General features: G+C 39.0%; 1 protein-coding gene across 1 annotated transcript in view; it reads right to left on the reverse strand.

The window, feature by feature from the left end:
- PJA2 (praja ring finger ubiquitin ligase 2) overlaps window positions 1-13,272 on the reverse strand; it is a 74,940-nt gene that overhangs the window by 49,783 nt on the left and 11,885 nt on the right. The window contains exons 2-3 of the mRNA XM_075541369.1: window positions 3,066-3,183; window positions 1,897-2,097 (exon numbers count right to left, since the gene is read on the reverse strand). Coding sequence (XP_075397484.1) covers window positions 1,897-2,097; window positions 3,066-3,096 — 232 coding nt within the window. The 5' untranslated portion in view covers window positions 3,097-3,183. The remainder of the gene's footprint in view (window positions 1-1,896; window positions 2,098-3,065; window positions 3,184-13,272) is intronic.

Raw genomic sequence — 13,272 nt, forward strand, 5'->3', positions numbered from 1 at the left:
AGAGGTTGTGGTTTACCAGCTGAAGGCTGCGGCACCCTGCTTTGAGTAATTCTGTCTGTGCTATTTGTCCAGCACCAGGTGCTCACTTGATGTCTCTGTGTCACATTCTGCAACTCTCACAATATTTCAAAACTTTTCATAATGCCACTGCACACCGAAGAGATTACAACACAGTATAAACATAACTTTGATATGCAATTGGAAACCAAAGAATTCCTATGACTCGCTTCATTTGCATTACAGCTGTGTTCTGCAACCCTGCTCAGAGATATGCCTGTTGTTGAAAATATAAATAAATTTCTCTGACACGGATATATATGCTCCTCAACTGGGAGAGCAGATCGGTCCTTCTATGACTTCATATGCCATTTATATATATATAGCCTCTCAATATCCTCTCCTTCACATTTCTTTTGCAAAAGGTTTTCCACTTAAATCCTAATACCTAAAACTATCTGCAAAAGACGAGGAAGGCAGATGACCCTGAAAAGCTGTCCAATGAGGGGCATTGAGTAGAGTCATGGGGCAACCAGTTTGCCCTATCAGTGATCTTCAAACTCAACTTCAAGTACTCCTGACAGAAATAAAAACAATAATGTGTTAGACAGGCTTCTCAATAAACTATCTCAAATAGGTTAAACAGCTAAGAGAAATAGGACACTACCGTGCTTACGTTAGTTCCAAAGTTTACATCCTATTGTCAAAAGGCTTTTTCTTTAACAAATGGCCTAAGCTAGTACAGTCAGCCTTCCTATCCACATGTACAGATTGTACATTTGCAGATTCAACCAACAGCAGATGAGAAATGCTGGGACGGGGGGCAGCAATTCACTGGTGAAAGCATCCCTCAAAGCCAAGTAGCTGTATTAAATAGAAGTAATCTGGAAAGTGAATAAGGAAGACAGAAGAATTGATACCTTTGAATGACACTGTGGCAAGGACTATTGAATATACCACAGATTGCCAGAAGAACTTAAAACCTATCTTGGAAGAAGTTCAGGAAGATCCATCCACGGAAAAGGATATCCTATTTGGTAGAAGGTCAACAAAAAGTGAGGAAGTTCTTCATGAGATAGATGATTCAGTGTGTTCAAACACAAGAATGATTGTGTGGACAGTGGGCGACCAAGCAGGGTTTTGTTATGTTGTACACAGGGTTTGCTATGAGTCAGAACTTGCTCAATGGCACCTAACAAACCAGGGAAGATATGCCTAAGCTACAGGCAAATACCACGTCGTTTACAAAGCCTGTGAAGCATTTTGCATTCAAGGGAGACCTTGGAACGAATCCCCAAAAGGACAAGTGTATTCAGATTCCTGTACATAAATGGCAGTAAAAATAACAAATACTAAGTTTTCTCAGGAGGAAAAAAAAGGCATACCAGTCCCAAAATAGACAATTGTATCTGAAAAATACTTTTCAAACCACTAAATAACAAATATATTTTAATGGAATAAGCTGTACTTCATGTTTATTGTTACAAAATAAGAAACAATACACCAAACTAGTCAAACTAGATTATTTAGAGGTAAAATTAAAACAAAACAAAAGCTATTTAAATATAATAAGCATAGAAAATATTTAGTTCCCATAAAAAACTTTTGGTTGAATAATAAAGATTTATTCTTGTTGAAGGATATGATAATATAATCACTGCATGACAGTATAGTTATATTTTAATGACTGGCCATTTTTAATTTCTTCTATATATAAATGCATAATAATATACTTAAATTTTTTTCTTAAATGTGATATGAAAGATCATGCTTTACACTTATACACACACAAAACCTACTCATAAAATCAAACATTACAACAGGAATCCTTATATGATTACACTCTGTGCTGTTATTAATAACCTACAAACAGCTCATAAATCATTACATGTTACATACCTGAGGAATTTTCCTTTGGAACATCATCTAGCTCCAACACTTCATAGTCATCACCAGCCCGGCCTAAACTTCTTTCATGCCTGGTCATACATGGTTTAAAACTGACATACGCATGCCTTCTTCCATATCTCCGGCCTGTAATTGTCTGGTACCCTCCTGCTGGTTTGGGCCAGGCAGCCTTGTTGGATTCTTGATCCATTGCTGAAAAAAAATTTTAATTAAAAATAAATGAGGTATAGAAATAACCCTAAGAGTTGTATGAACCCCTAATTTAAAAAAAAGAAATAACCTAATTCTGATAACCAATAGGAAAAACAATTGCTTCAATACATGTGATTACTTACCAAATCATCTGCTGCTGAATGTCAAAATAATATTTTAAGTTGTAAAACATTATTCTTATTTACATACTTGAAAAGTACACCTGAAATACTATGTAACGAGAGTTATATATTATCAACATGGAATATATCTCTTTAAGGTTGTATTTTTTAAGGTAAGAGTTTATATTTATGGTATATAATATAATATGTATATTATAAGGTCTGTTTATGCAATTAGACATGGTATACAGGGGGCTTTTAAAAATTCATAGAAATAAAATTAAACAATAAAGACATGTTTTCATCAGCTCTTCAAATCCTCGCTTATTCTATGCAGGAACGAAACAAAATATTTTTGACATAGCATATGATATAGTTAATATATGGAACTGGATATGCTTTGCTTTGCTGCATTAGAATAAGAAATAAACGATAGTTTCTAAATAAAAAGGAAAAGCAAGCATGTCTATATGTTCAACATCAAGTGTTAGACTATCCGTTCAGTGATTCCACATGATAGCTAATGTATCCTATTTTAAAGATTTTAAAAAGTAAGGTTAAAATTAAGGGTTTAAATAACTAGTCCAGTAACATGACTCTAGAACTCACAAATGCTCTAGCGCTTCTTCCTAAGCAATAATCTCCAAAGTGGAAAATGCAGGGGATGCGCACAGAAAATATTAGAACTTTTATTTATATTTATTTCAAATCAAGAAGTAGAAATCAAGCTTTATGACTTTCACTACATAAATCAAAACTGGTTACAAGTCGGGTATGGTACTCAAGGTAGTGGGAGAAAAAATAAAAATTCTTCATCAGAGGACTTGACAATAACACATCCTTTACCTGCTGGCTCTTTGTCAGTGTACAGTGACATCAATGGCAGTTTTTGTGTGCCCACTCCAGTGGAATGATGGCTGTACCTTCGTTTTTACTCACACAATGGATCGGAAGCAGAAGGTGTCTACAAAGGAACAATTAATTAGGCAAAATGTTAAAAGTAAAAGCACAAAACAGAAATGACAAAACAGATACCACTGCAAGCTCTACCTAGTACAAATTACTTGCTAGCCCTATCCCAGCTTAGGAAAATCCAATCTCATTGACAAGTCAAGTCTGAACACTCAAAATACACTGTAAAAAATGACCATTTGGAATACAGATTTACAGAACCTCGACATAAATATATACACTAATCCGTAAGGCTGTTGATAACTTATTGATATATGCACTGGGAGAAATGCAGACTGGAGTACCTAAGCAGACTGGGCGTCCGCCAGACTGTTTGCTTTGTCCATGGCATATTAGAGCTCTTTTGGCCCAGGCATCGTTACAAATAGAAGCTAACCCTAAAAAGCCAACTTCATTTTAAAAATGTGTAATAGCTCATCACAATCAATGTGTACAAATAATGATATATTTATACAGTCAAGGAGCCATTCAGATAATTTAATCTATTCTATATCAGAAAAAATAATTTTCCATGTAAAAATACAAAATGATCTTCTATTTTGAAATTAATCCATTTATTTTTTAAGAATTTGAAACCTATGTTGTTGAAAATTTGATAAGCTTTTCTATAGGGCTGGTGGTGCTCTAGGGTACACATGGATTGCTAAAAACAAGGTCAGTACTTCAAAACCCCAGCAGTTACAGGAGTGAAAGACGAGGTTATCTGCTTTCATAAAGGTTTATAGACCCAGACACCTTGTATAGGCTATGGTCAGAATCGAGTGTACAGCAGTGAGTGCAGTTTGTTATTTTTCTTGTTGATGGTGGGGTTTTTTTTTGTTTTGTGTTTTAATATAAAGGCAGTCTCTGGGTTATGAACAAGATCTTTTGCTGCATGTGCCTTTTAAGGCTACTTGCAGATAAGTTAAAACAGGTGCATGGTTCTTCTTTAGCCTTACTTTAGTTCAAGAAATGCCTCAAACACTTCAATGATTAAAAGTAGCACATGTGACAAATGATGTTGACTATGAAAGTTTGACTCAAAACCAGTAGGTTTGGTTTGCTTTTAGGGATTGATTGAATGGATTCAACGCAAAGGCAAGTTCATGTGATGTTAAAGGACAAATCAGATAGATGCTCTTAATTTGGGAACTGCAGGTACTTTTCTATTGATAACTGTTTATCACTAACTCAAATTTATTAGAAGATGATACTGTGGCAAATGATATTAACTGTGTATGTTGTGCTTTGACCACAGATCACTCGATCCAGTCTGTTCTTGTAACTTGAGGGAGCTGTGTCATATAAAGTATCCATAAACACCTAATTGATGACAGCTGAACTATTCCAAGCCCAAACCCACTGCTGTCACGTGGATTCCAAGTCACAGCAATTCTGGAACATAAAACTACCCCATAAATTTCCAAGGTCACAAATCTTTATGGAGCTGCATCTCTCTCCCTAGGAGTACCTGGTGGGATCCACCTTTCAGTGAGTGGCTGAGTACCGAACCACTGTCCCACCATGGAGCAACGACTGCTTTAAGAAAGACACATTGTTTCCCAGGAGCCTCTAGAGACAACATGTTTGTTAGTCAATCTATATGGCATACTTGTTTATGCAGGCTTATGTTTAAATACATTGTCATCTGTCCAAATTTTACAGCATAAGCAAGTGGGAAAGTAGAGTTAGCATTGGCAGCCAAAAGAAAGCAGCAGCAGAGAGAAGTGAAGAATGGGAAGAACTAGAATCAGGTTTGGAGAGAAATTCTTGAGATCTGTTTTAGATGTGTTAAGTTTGAATTGTCTATTTGGCATTGAAGAGAAAATGTTAAATATGAATCTGGAATTAACTGGAAAACTCTTGAGATGATAGCAAAAACTTGGAAGCTATCAGTGTATAGATGATATTCAAAATGGCATGGACTGATATACACTGAAAAGGGGAGAAGTTTAAAGATGGCATTCTGACGCAACTCGACATTCAAAGGCTAAGGAGAAGGGAAGCAGTGCTAAAACCAACAGAGTTAGCCCAGTGAGAGGGGGGAAATACAAAGCATGGACTCTACGTGAAGAAAGTGTTCTGTACAGAGCAATTAATCCACTGTGTCAAATGTTACTACATGTAAAGTCCTCTGAGAACATATTAAGTAACTACGGGACTTTAGTAACATGGAGGGCACTCAGCAACTTGACAGAGGCACTTTGTAATATTTCTAATATGCAGTACTTTCTCATTCTCGGCTACTTTTACTATTTTGAGCCGTGTTTCCATTCTTATGCGTAAAATGTAGTTTAATCTTTCTTTAAATGCTAGTTATATTTCTTCTGGAGTTGGTTATATTAATATGTCTATGATACTACAGTATCATCAGTACCACATGCAAGTAAAATTTTGTTGAAGATGATTTAAAAAGTTACAGCAATACATCGACAGGAAACTGCTAGAATTCAAGAAGAGGACATGGAAAAAAGGGGAGAATGACATTTCTGATGTCAGATGATCCTTGATGACTCAAAGACATTTGACTACATGGATCTTGACTAATCAGGAAAGGTGTGTGTCGGGGCTGTATCTTTTCGCTATACTTATTCAACCTGTATGCTGAGCAAATCATCCAAGAAGCTAGACTACAAAAAGAATGCAGCATCAAGAGTGGAGGAAGGCCCATCAATAACTTGTCATGATATTCAAATGATACTTGACCTGCAGAAAGTGATGAAGACTTGAAGCACTTATTGATGAAGGTCACAGACTATACCTTTAATATGGATTGCAACCAAGCATGATAGAGAGGGGATTTCACCTTCCTTGAGTCCATGAGCATCAACATGTAAGCAGCAGTGAAAAAATTAAGCAATGTATTTACACTCAGCAAAACTGTTGTAAAAGATCTCTTTGCTAAAAAAGCAAGAATTTACCCCCAAGGACTAAAATATGCCTGATCCGGTGATTTTCAATTGCTTCATAAGCATGTGAGAATTGGACAATGAATTAAAGTAGACTAAAAAATGAATGCCTTTGACTTATGGTGTGGCCAAGTTTAGTGTACATACTATTGACTGCCAGAAGTAGGAACTTGCATTTATGTTGGGAGAAGTACAGCCAGACTTAGAAGTGAGGGTGGTGAGACTCTGTCTCAAGTACTTTCAACATGGTATCAGGAGGGATTAGTCTCTGGAAAAGGACATCATGCTTGGTAAAGTGGAAGGGCAGCAAATGAGGGAGGCCCTCATACAAATGGATTGGCAGTCGCTGCAACCTTGGGCTGAAACATACCAACAACTGTGGAAGTGGGGTAAGACTAGGCAACGTTTCACTCTGTTGTGGCATAGTGGTCCTGTGGTAGGCTGCTAATCAAAAGGTCAGCAGTTTGAAATTACCAGCTACTCTGTGGGGAAAAGATCAGGCTTTGTACTTCCATAAAATTACAGTCTTGGGAACCCATAGGGGCAGTACTACCATCCTATAGGGTCATTGAGTCAGCATCAACTTGAAGGCAGTAAATTGGGGGTTTTGTTTTTTTTGCTTTGTTTTTGGTTGCTCGCTCACAGACTTGCAAAGAGTCAGATTCAACTTGACAGCAACTAACAACAGTAGGAAGCCTGGTGGTGCAGTGGTTATGGACTGAGTTGCTAACTACAAGACCAGCAGTTCAAACCCACCAGCTCTTCGAGAAAGGGGGTGGAGTGGGGGGTGGGATTCTAATCCTGTAAAGAGTTCCAGTTTTGGAAGCTCACAGGGGCGTTTCTACCCTGCCCTGCAAGGTCACTGTGAGCCAGCATCAGCTAGAAGGCAGTGAGGTTTTTCATCTTTCTATTTTTGACAATTCCTACAACATACACTACTATTTCATTTTTACTTAATTATTAAAGAAAAAGGAGAACAAGAAAGAACACAGTGATAAATAACAGCGAATATAGACCAGAATTGTGCACAAGATAAAAATGATTAATTCACCATTTCCAAATTTGTTTCTAAAGGAAACTGAAAATAGTCCAGTTTTAAACTCATTTTCTGTAAAGTGACATTTTTTTTACTAAATTAGTTCTCTTGCTCCTTATAATACTCACCTAATAAATAAGATATGGCTCCTCTCTACTTGTAAGAATTATTCATTTCATACGCTTTTAATTAGTTATTATAATGCACAAAATGATTTTATTGATGTGTTGCTGTCTAAGAATTAAAAGAGTGAATCAGGAAATTAGTAAGTCTAGATCTGCCAATTGTTAACACAGACGTCATTGCTTGCTCACTTGCACTGGCTCATTATGGCAGCAGCTCTTTAGACAACAGACAGCCTTCCCAGGTCACAGAGACACCCCACAGTATGCTGGGAATTGAGGTCTTGTGTTATTTTTATTTGAACATATTATATCTAGTATGTTACCTAATACAATGTGTATTAAAGTGGTTAGTGAATGAATGAAAATTATGTTCTGCTTACGCTGATGAAAATATGGCAATATAATGATCAGAAAAGTGTGGGATATACCATTTAGAGATATGTTTTCCACAAAGAGCACACCCACTTAAACAACAAGCACTCATATAACAGGCGGAAATGACAAAATTATGTGACAAATTTCTGGCATAATGTGTCCATGTATATATACTGTGGATGTGTGACCTTTCACCCTCACGGAATAGCCTGAAAACGCTCTTTTTGATGATATTTGTATAAGAAAGGTATCAGCCATGTCAAGAAGTCATAGATCGAGTTCAGCAGACTTGAGCAATCAGAAAATAGATCAAATGTAACTGGCGAGTTTGTCTGGGGCAGTTTGTAGGCAGGCCTGACGGCAATGTTGTTGCTTGTAGGCAGTTGCAATCCGGGTTCCTTGTGGCAGAAATGGACAGAAGGCTAGGCAGAGAGCTCCAGCAGCCCCACCAGTGGGTGGGGACCGCTGCCCACACAAGCTCAGCTCCCACAGGGGGAGCCCCATGTGAAATCACACAGCAGGATGTTGCAGTCAGGGGCATGCATTGTCCCAGCTCTGTGGGGCCCCTGGGTGGCCAGTCGAACACATTCGGTCCAAGCAGAGGATGCTCAACCCCTCCGCTCTGGCCCTCCTGCTCTTATATTCATCTTCTGACACCCACTCAGGTGGGAGGCTCACACAGCGCAAATGCTAGCTGAGCCATGGGGGAGAATAGATGCAGTAGCAGCATGTTGGCCTCCTCCACCTGAGTGGTCTCTTCAGGTTGGACAGACTCATGCACCTCCAAGGCTGGGGCCTCAAACCCTGACACCGGCGATCTCTGAGGGGGGAAAGTACTCCCTGTATTGGGAAAAGCACTTTACAGAACAAGGAAGGAATCCATGAATCCTGCTAGGAAAAGAGATGCTTTAGGAACTCAGGGTAAGTAGGTAGGCTGGTGAGAATCAACCGCTGGGAACCAGACCTCCACATCACTAGGCACCAAGAGAAAAGACTTAACAGCAAACCTACTAGACAGGGAAAACAAAACAAAAACCAACAATAGAATTTAAGTTGGCAACATGCAAAACTAGTATACCACACTTACAAAAATAGCATGTAGAAGGGGTTGTGCAGTATGCAAAACTAAAACAAAAAACCCCAGAACCACTCATACAGGGTACCTGAATTCAAACTCCAATGCTGACACTTAGGTACCACTTAACTGCACTTTGTATTAATCATGTCTTGTAAAATGAGAATAAAGATCTAATTCAAAGAGTTAAGTGAGATGAAGCATGTAACAGCACACAACTCAACAAATGAAAGCCAACTGCAGCTAAAATAATTAAGAAAACCTGAGATGACAGTGAACGTGTAAGCAGCATAGGCACTGGTACATGTGATTAAATACAAGACACTGAGGCCGGCACTTCCTTTCCTGCACTGAGCTGCCTTCAGTACGCTCTCACTTCAGCCCACTGCGTCACCAGCTAGTCATGGAGCTTGTCCGATACTTTCCTAACATTTGTGAGTTTTACATTGTGGCTTCTCCAATTCAGTATTATCAACCTATTTCTTTTTTTACATTTTATTAGGGGTTCATACAACTCTTATCTCAATCCACACATATACATACATAAATTGTATAAAGCACATCCGTACATTCTTTGCCCTAATCACTCTCAAAGCATTTGCTCTCCACTTAAGCCCTCTGCATCAGGCCCTCTTTTCCCCCCTCCCTCCCCGCTCCCCCCTCCCTCATGAGCCCTTGATAATCCACAGATTGTTATTTTGTCATATCTTGCCCTATCCGGAGTCTCCCTTCTCCCCCTTCTCTGCCGTCCATCTCCCAGGGAGGAGGTCACATGTGAATCCTTGTAATCAGTTCCCCCTTTCCAACCCACTCACCCACCACTCTCCCAGCCTCGCCCCTCACACCCCTGGTCCTGAAGGTATCATCCACCCTGGATTCCCTGTGCCTCCAGCTCCCATATGCACCAGTGTACAATCTCTGCCCTATCCAGCCCTGCAAGGTAGAATTCGGATCATGGTAGTTGTGGGGAGGAAGCATCCAGGATCTGGGGGAAAGCTGTGTTCTTCGTCGGTACTACATCGCATCCTGACTGACCCGTCTCCTCTCCTAAACTCCTCTGTGAGGGGATCTCCAGTGGTCGATACTTGGGCCTCGGGTCTCCACTCTGCACTTCCCCCTTCATTCACTATGGTATATATATATATATATACACACACACACACACACACACACACACACACATATACATATATACACACACATATTTTTTTTTTGCATGATGCCTTATACCTGGTCCCTTTGGCACCTCGTGATCACACCGGCTGGTGTGCTTCTTTCATGTGGGCTTTATTACTTCTGAGCTAGATGGCCGCTTGTTTATCTTCAAGCCTTTAAGACCCCAGTCACTCTCTCTTTTGATAGCCGGGCACCATCAGCTTTCTTCACCACATTTACTTGTTCACCCGCTTTGCCTTCAGCAGTTGTGTTGAGTGAGTGAGCATCATAGAGTGCAAATTTAATAAAAGAAAGTATTCATGCATTGAGGGAGTGCTTGAGTAGAGGCCCAAGGTCCTTCCGCCACCTTAATACTAAACCTATAAATGTAGACACTTAGATCTATTTCCCCATCCTCATATATATGTTTGCATGTACATGTCTTTGTCTAGACCTCCATAAATGCCCCTTGACTCCCAGCTCCTTCCTCCATCCCCTTGACTTTCCTCCTGCCCCACTACATGCTCCATCCCTACCTGGGCTACAGCTATACCTCTTCTCTACACAACCTTACCCTTGATCATTCCCCACCAGGCCTGCCACTCCCCCCTCACTACCATTTTGGGTCCCATGTTGTTCCCTTGTCCCTGTGTTTGTTAACACCACTTCCTTACCCCCTCCCCCTCCCCCACCCCAAGTCTCCCCCGAACTGTCGGTCTCATTGTTTTTCCTCCAGATAGTTCATCCAGCCTGTCCTATTCAGACAGACCTGTGGAGACACTAACATGCACAAAAACAAGACAGAGGAAAACAAAGCAACAGCATACAACCAGACAACACGCTTCTAAGGGCCAGCAAACAATCCTTGAACGAACTACAAGCTTTTCTTTTGTGAAGTGTTTTGTTTTGTTCTTTGTCAGTGGTTTGTTTTTGTTGTTTTGTTGTCTGGTTGTATACTGTTGGTTTGTTTTCCATCAACCTATTTCTACTTGAATGTTTTAAAATATGCCCACAAAGTCTTTGCTATGAAGCCAAAATGCTCTCCCGTTCAATGTGAACTGTGCTTAGTGACGCCCTTCTAATGAAGAGAACAGGATAGAAGAGATGGGGTGTGGCGTACAAGGTTAGGACCCAAAAGGTATTGTGGCTTCTTCCTTGTTCTCTCTCTCTCTCTCTCTCTCTCTCTCTCTCTCTCTCGCTCGCTCGCTCGCTCTCTGAGAAACGAATTCCCATAGGATGAGATCACTCAATGCAGTTCCATGGAAAGAACCAGTGGTGAGAAATTGTAGCCTCCTGCCACAACAAACCAAGCCTTCTGGCAGCAGCCACGAAAATGCATCCTCTAGATAGTGGAGCCATGGCCTATCAAACCCCAATTAGCTGCAATCTTGATTGCAATCTATGTAAGACCCTAGTCAAAACCACTCAGCCTGCTACCCCTGAATTCCTGATGCACAGAAACTGAAATTATATATATATATATATATATATATACACACACACACACACCAAACCACTAAGCTTTGAGGTAATTTAATACACTGAAATGGGTAACATAGAAAATAATTTACATGTACTTAGATATCAAATTTTCTTATATTTCTACCTGCTACAGATCAAAGATTTTCTAATAATGTTGCCCCAAATTACATTTTACTTCCCCCTTTGAATGGATCTCATTATTTTCTTGACCAGATGGAGTGACACAGTAGCTGCAATAATGGGCTCATAGAAAATGCCTGTGACCATGGTGCAGGACCAGGCAGTGTCCCCTTCTGTTGCACACAAGTCACTATAAGCCAGAACCAATTCAATGATAACAACTTATTTCTAACATGGCAAGTTACACAGTAGGTTGGCAGTATGGAAACTCATTACACTGACTTTTTGCTTGTTGGCAATGTCAGAATTATTAGTCAGTACCTCCTGTCTGCTTATCACCAGTATATACTCATCACAATAATACTGGCTGGATCAAAATGTCTACCTTTTAAATTTGATTATAACTGAGTCAAATGCTATTTTATACACAGGGCGAGAGAAAACAGTTGAGCTTACAGAGTAAGACTTTCAATTGATAATCTTTTGATCCATCCTTTGACTGCCTTTTGGTCCATGTGCTGAAAATCAGAAATAACGTACTTTTGAAATGTCTTTTCTACATAAAAATTTTAAATCAGGAAAAGTATAATTCAATTAATAGATTTGAAGGGGAAAGCCATGACGTACCTTCCAAGCTCATTGGAATACTGATTTTATATTTTCAGAGGCTTAGTAAAGATTTATAGGCCTCCAAACTCCCCTAAATTTTTTTCTTCAATTATTTTAAAATAACTTATCTAGCCTATTGATACTCTAGCTTGCATTTCCTTTTAGTTATTTCATAAGCACAAAACTTAAAAAATTTTTCACCTATTACAAAATCTCCCTGTCATCAAGTTGGCTCCACCCCATGGCAACCCTAGAAACACTTTCGAAGACCTTACATCTTCACGGGAGCACATGGCTTCATCTTGTTCTGAAGCTGCAGCTGGGTACACAGGAACAGCAACCTTGCAGTAGCAGCCCAAGGTCCAACCCATAGCACCACTAGGGTTCTGTATTATCAATCCTGTAAGCTACACCATCAGAAACAACTTTTTGACCAAGAAAAGGCTAGCTCATGATAAATCATGGCAATGCTACTAGAAAGCTGTTCAATGCTCGTTAGAACCAACTACAGTTTAGTTTAGCTTACTAACATTCTCTCATCTATTTTCAGTTGCTAAGGTAAAATACTTAAAAAGAGTAATAAAGTATCTAAGCATGTACTTAAATCATTTCTCACACTTGTATAATTTTAAAAATCTACCTCTACATTCATTACCCACAACAAGCACATTTGATTGATTATATATAAACGAGATTGTAAAATAGTAATCTTGTTTTCTAACCTGTAGGTCTACACTAAGAACTGAGATGATAATTTTATATATCAATATAAATAGCAGTAGCATATAAATCTAAAGTGAATTGCAACAAAGCAAATAATCCACTATCAACTACTAGACTCACAAGCCTCAGAAAGCTACACAAGAAAAAGAACAGTTAAAGAAATAAAACTCTTACCACTTCTGAAAGGACTGGGTTTGTTTCCATAGCAACATATGGAGGTCATCTGAAAGGAGGTGAAGCATGCCTAAATATTACTCTTCTCTAGCGCCTTCCTTTTTTGGGATACATATAGTGAAGCGGAATAAAACTTAAAATGTCAGTATATACGAAAAATTATATGAAAAGGCAAAACCCTGATATAAACTGTATGTAATCAGAAATGGATCTTTAACCATCAAAAAAATCCTATACTGTATTGGGAATTTGCTATGATAAAGCCAGTTTCATTAAATGTTCCTAAGTTTTATACTATTTAAAACTGTTACAAACTATT

Source organism: Tenrec ecaudatus, chromosome 2 (genome assembly GCF_050624435.1).
Source record: "Tenrec ecaudatus isolate mTenEca1 chromosome 2, mTenEca1.hap1, whole genome shotgun sequence".
NCBI lineage: Eukaryota > Metazoa > Chordata > Mammalia > Afrosoricida > Tenrecidae > Tenrec > Tenrec ecaudatus.